We start from the raw sequence: 3088 nt of genomic DNA, 5'->3' as shown, positions 1-3088 counted from the left end.
AAAGGTTTATTCAAGGTACGAGCTTTCCTCTGCAAGGCACACTTCAAAAAAATAAATAAATAACATGGCTGTCTTGAGCGCTCCTATAATGTTTAAATACACATCATTGTTTTCCTTTATTCACAAGAGAAACCAGAATACTCCGAGTTAGCAAAATAAAAACTTGTCTTTGGACAATTTACCAGGAAGTAAATTCTCTTGGATGTTTCTTCCTTAAGGCACCGCGTATAAGATTCAGCCGCTAATTAAGGACAACTAAATCTATTACACCAAGACGGTGAAAACCTACAAGGCCAATGGGAAAGTGGGGAAGAAAAAGAGAAAACTGCAAAAAGCCGCGGTACCCGAAGCATTTTCTGACGGCTAGAATCACCCACCAATCCTCCCCTCCGCCTTCTCCTACCCCCTCAGCCAAAGAGCTCCGAAAGCTCCTCCTTTTCCTGCTGGTTTCTGGCTGTAGCTACCGCTCTCCGCAGTAGGCGCACAGGCGGCGACTGTTGTGCGCTACAGCCGGAGAGGGTTGTCTGGACCTCCCTCCCTCCTTCCTGCCGGCAGCTACACTGCTCACACAGCGCCTCCCTCCTGGGGGAGAGAAGGAGGAGCCTGCCGGGGCTCTGACACCACCCCCTGGCCACGCGTCTGGTGCGTTGCTGAGCAGCTGATGCTGGAGTAGCCATTTCTGCAAGAGCGGCGGGGGCGTCCGGCTGCATTGCAAACGGCATGTTGGGCGCTCCGTGGCTTTCCTGGGGCGGCTGTGCGAGACCCGCCGCTTTGCGGTGGCTGAAGCGCTGCAGGAGGCCGAGTTGTGCCGCGGCCGCTGGAGGCCAGCGGGGGCCGCCGGGCCAGGCTCCCCGGAGGAGGTGGTGCTCTGCGCTCTCCGAGGGCGGGACGAAGTGGGTCAAGCCCGCGGGCTGTGACACCGGCATCCAGACCTACAACAGCCTGAGCAGAAGCAAGGAGCCGCTCATCCTGGGCAACGCGGATGTGGTGACTTGGTAGACTGTTTAGGAAACTGTGGGCTCGGGTTGGCATCTCCGCACCCGGCTTCTCTGCTTTTGTAACACTGCAGGCAGCAAACCGGTCGGCATAACTTCACCTCGTGTGGAGAAAGAATAATGGGCTGGGGGGGGGGGGGGGGTGTCTGCTGTGATTTTCTGCTTGCCCCACCGTTTATGAAAATCGTAGGAGGAAATGGCAGCCTTTTATAAGGGTCCGCATAGATTTAAAACCGGAGCATGATTACAAATCCTTTGACTTGGAAGCAAGTCTGGTAGTGCAATCCTAAACAGAGTTCAGGGGGCCCTGTTGGTCTGAGGCAGCAGAACAAAGTTTGAGTCTAGTGGCAACAGAGCTTTATTCAAGGCATACATTTTTGTGTGCACGCACACCTGGGGGCCCCCTGGAATTACAACTCATCTCCAGACTACAGAGATCAGTTGCCCTGGAGAAAATGGATCATTTGGAGGGTGGATTCTATGGCATTATACCCCACTGAGGTCCCTGTCCTCCACAGACTCCATTCCCCAAATCTTCAGGAGTTTCCCAGCCTGGATATGGCAACCTTAGCAGAGTTACACCCTTCAAAGTTTGTTTAAGACATATGTCACTTTGCTTGGGATTGTGCTGTAGATGAGGCTGTCTGGTTCCAGGACTTGCTCCTTAACCCGTCTGCCAGTTCTTCAGAGCTTTATTCAAGGCATACATTTTTGTGTGCACGCACACCTGGGGGCCCCCTGGAATTACAACTCATCTCCAGACTACAGAGATCAGTTGCCCTGGAGAAAATGGATCATTTGGAGGGTGGATTCTATGGCATTATACCCCACTGAGGTCCCTGTCCTCCACAGACTCCATTTCCCAAATCTTCAGGAGTTTCCCAGCCTGGATATGGCAACCTTAGCAGAGTTACACCCTTCAAAGTGTAAGACATATGCCACTTTGCTTGGGATTGTGCTGTAGATTAGGCTGTCTGGTTCCAGGGCTTGCTCCTTAACCCGTCTGCCAGTTCTTGACTCGCTCTCAGAGCTGCCAGATGGACTGCCACTTTATTTAGCCCTGAAGTTGCAACGCATGGCGTTATTGCTAAGCCTGCAGAGTAGGAAAGAAGCAGCAGGGAATTAGAAGGATTCTGCAGAATAATCACTCTAGCTAGGGTCCGCGATCTCCTCCGGAGAAACATGCAGTCAGTTGTAAGCAGATCAGGGCTACAGCAGAATGGGCACAACCTCAGGGCTGAGTAAGTGGCAAATGACAGCGAGAATGAATTGGAAAAGTGTGTCAAGGAGTGAGCTTTGGGGATGGGCACCTCTGGAGGCAAAGCTAGAGGAAGCAGAATGCCTGATGGCTTTGATCCAGGGAGTTCTGTTCTGATGGTCAGGCAAGGACATACTCCAGGTTGAAGGTTCACTCCAGAACTGTGTTGCTGCTTATGTATCAAAAAGCCTGATTTGAAGAATCCTTGCTTGGCCTGAAGAGGTCTCTGAAGCTGGAGGTCATAGTGTTCTGCATAGGTCCTGGTTCTAGCTCCGCGTCCCCTGACCTGATCCTTTGTTTAGAATCATAGAGTTGGAAGGGGCCTCCAGGGTCATCTAGTCCAACCCCCTGCACAGTGCAGGAAATTCACAAATACCTTCCCCTCCCACATCCCCAGCAACCGCTGCTCCATGACCAGAAGATGACAAAAAAAACCTCCAGGCTCCTTGGCCAAACTGGCCTGGAGAAAATTGCTTCCTGACCCCAAAGTGGCGATCGGCATTTCCCTGAGCGTGTAAGAAAGGCCCACGAGTTTGGTGCTGATCTCCCATTTTAAGGTTTGAACCAGCAAATTTGCAGTGCTTGTCTTCCCTTTGGATGTTTCCTTAGCAAGTCACAGCACCAACATCCATTTCATTCCACTCATCCAACTGACAGAGCGGTTGATGAGCCTTTTAAAATTGTGCATCATGTCGTGTGACTGAAAGCAAAGTTATCTCTGTGACTTTCTCAATGGATCTCGTTCACAGGTACAGCTGTGGGCCAACAGTGTATGATCATGCACACCTTGGGCATGCTTGGTGAGTTTAGATTTTATTTACTTATACTGAAGACT

The 3088-nt window shown here is 51.2% G+C and overlaps 1 protein-coding gene across 1 annotated transcript in view; it reads left to right on the top strand.

Annotated features, from left to right (window-relative positions):
* Positions 1-656: 656 nt before the first annotated feature.
* The window catches only part of CARS2 (cysteinyl-tRNA synthetase 2, mitochondrial (putative)), a 37686-nt gene continuing 35254 nt past the window's right edge, over positions 657-3088 (top strand). The window contains 2 exon segments of the mRNA XM_015411116.1: positions 657-995; positions 3003-3053. Of these exon segments, the coding sequence (XP_015266602.1) occupies positions 721-995; positions 3003-3053 (326 nt within the window). The 5' untranslated portion in view covers positions 657-720.

This window comes from Gekko japonicus, unplaced genomic scaffold (genome assembly GCF_001447785.1).
Source record: "Gekko japonicus isolate JY-2015 unplaced genomic scaffold, Gekko_japonicus_V1.1 scaffold731, whole genome shotgun sequence".
Lineage (NCBI taxonomy): Eukaryota > Metazoa > Chordata > Lepidosauria > Squamata > Gekkonidae > Gekko > Gekko japonicus.
The sequence above is the reverse complement of the archived record's forward strand: the minus strand, read 5'-3'. Positions and strand labels throughout refer to the sequence as shown.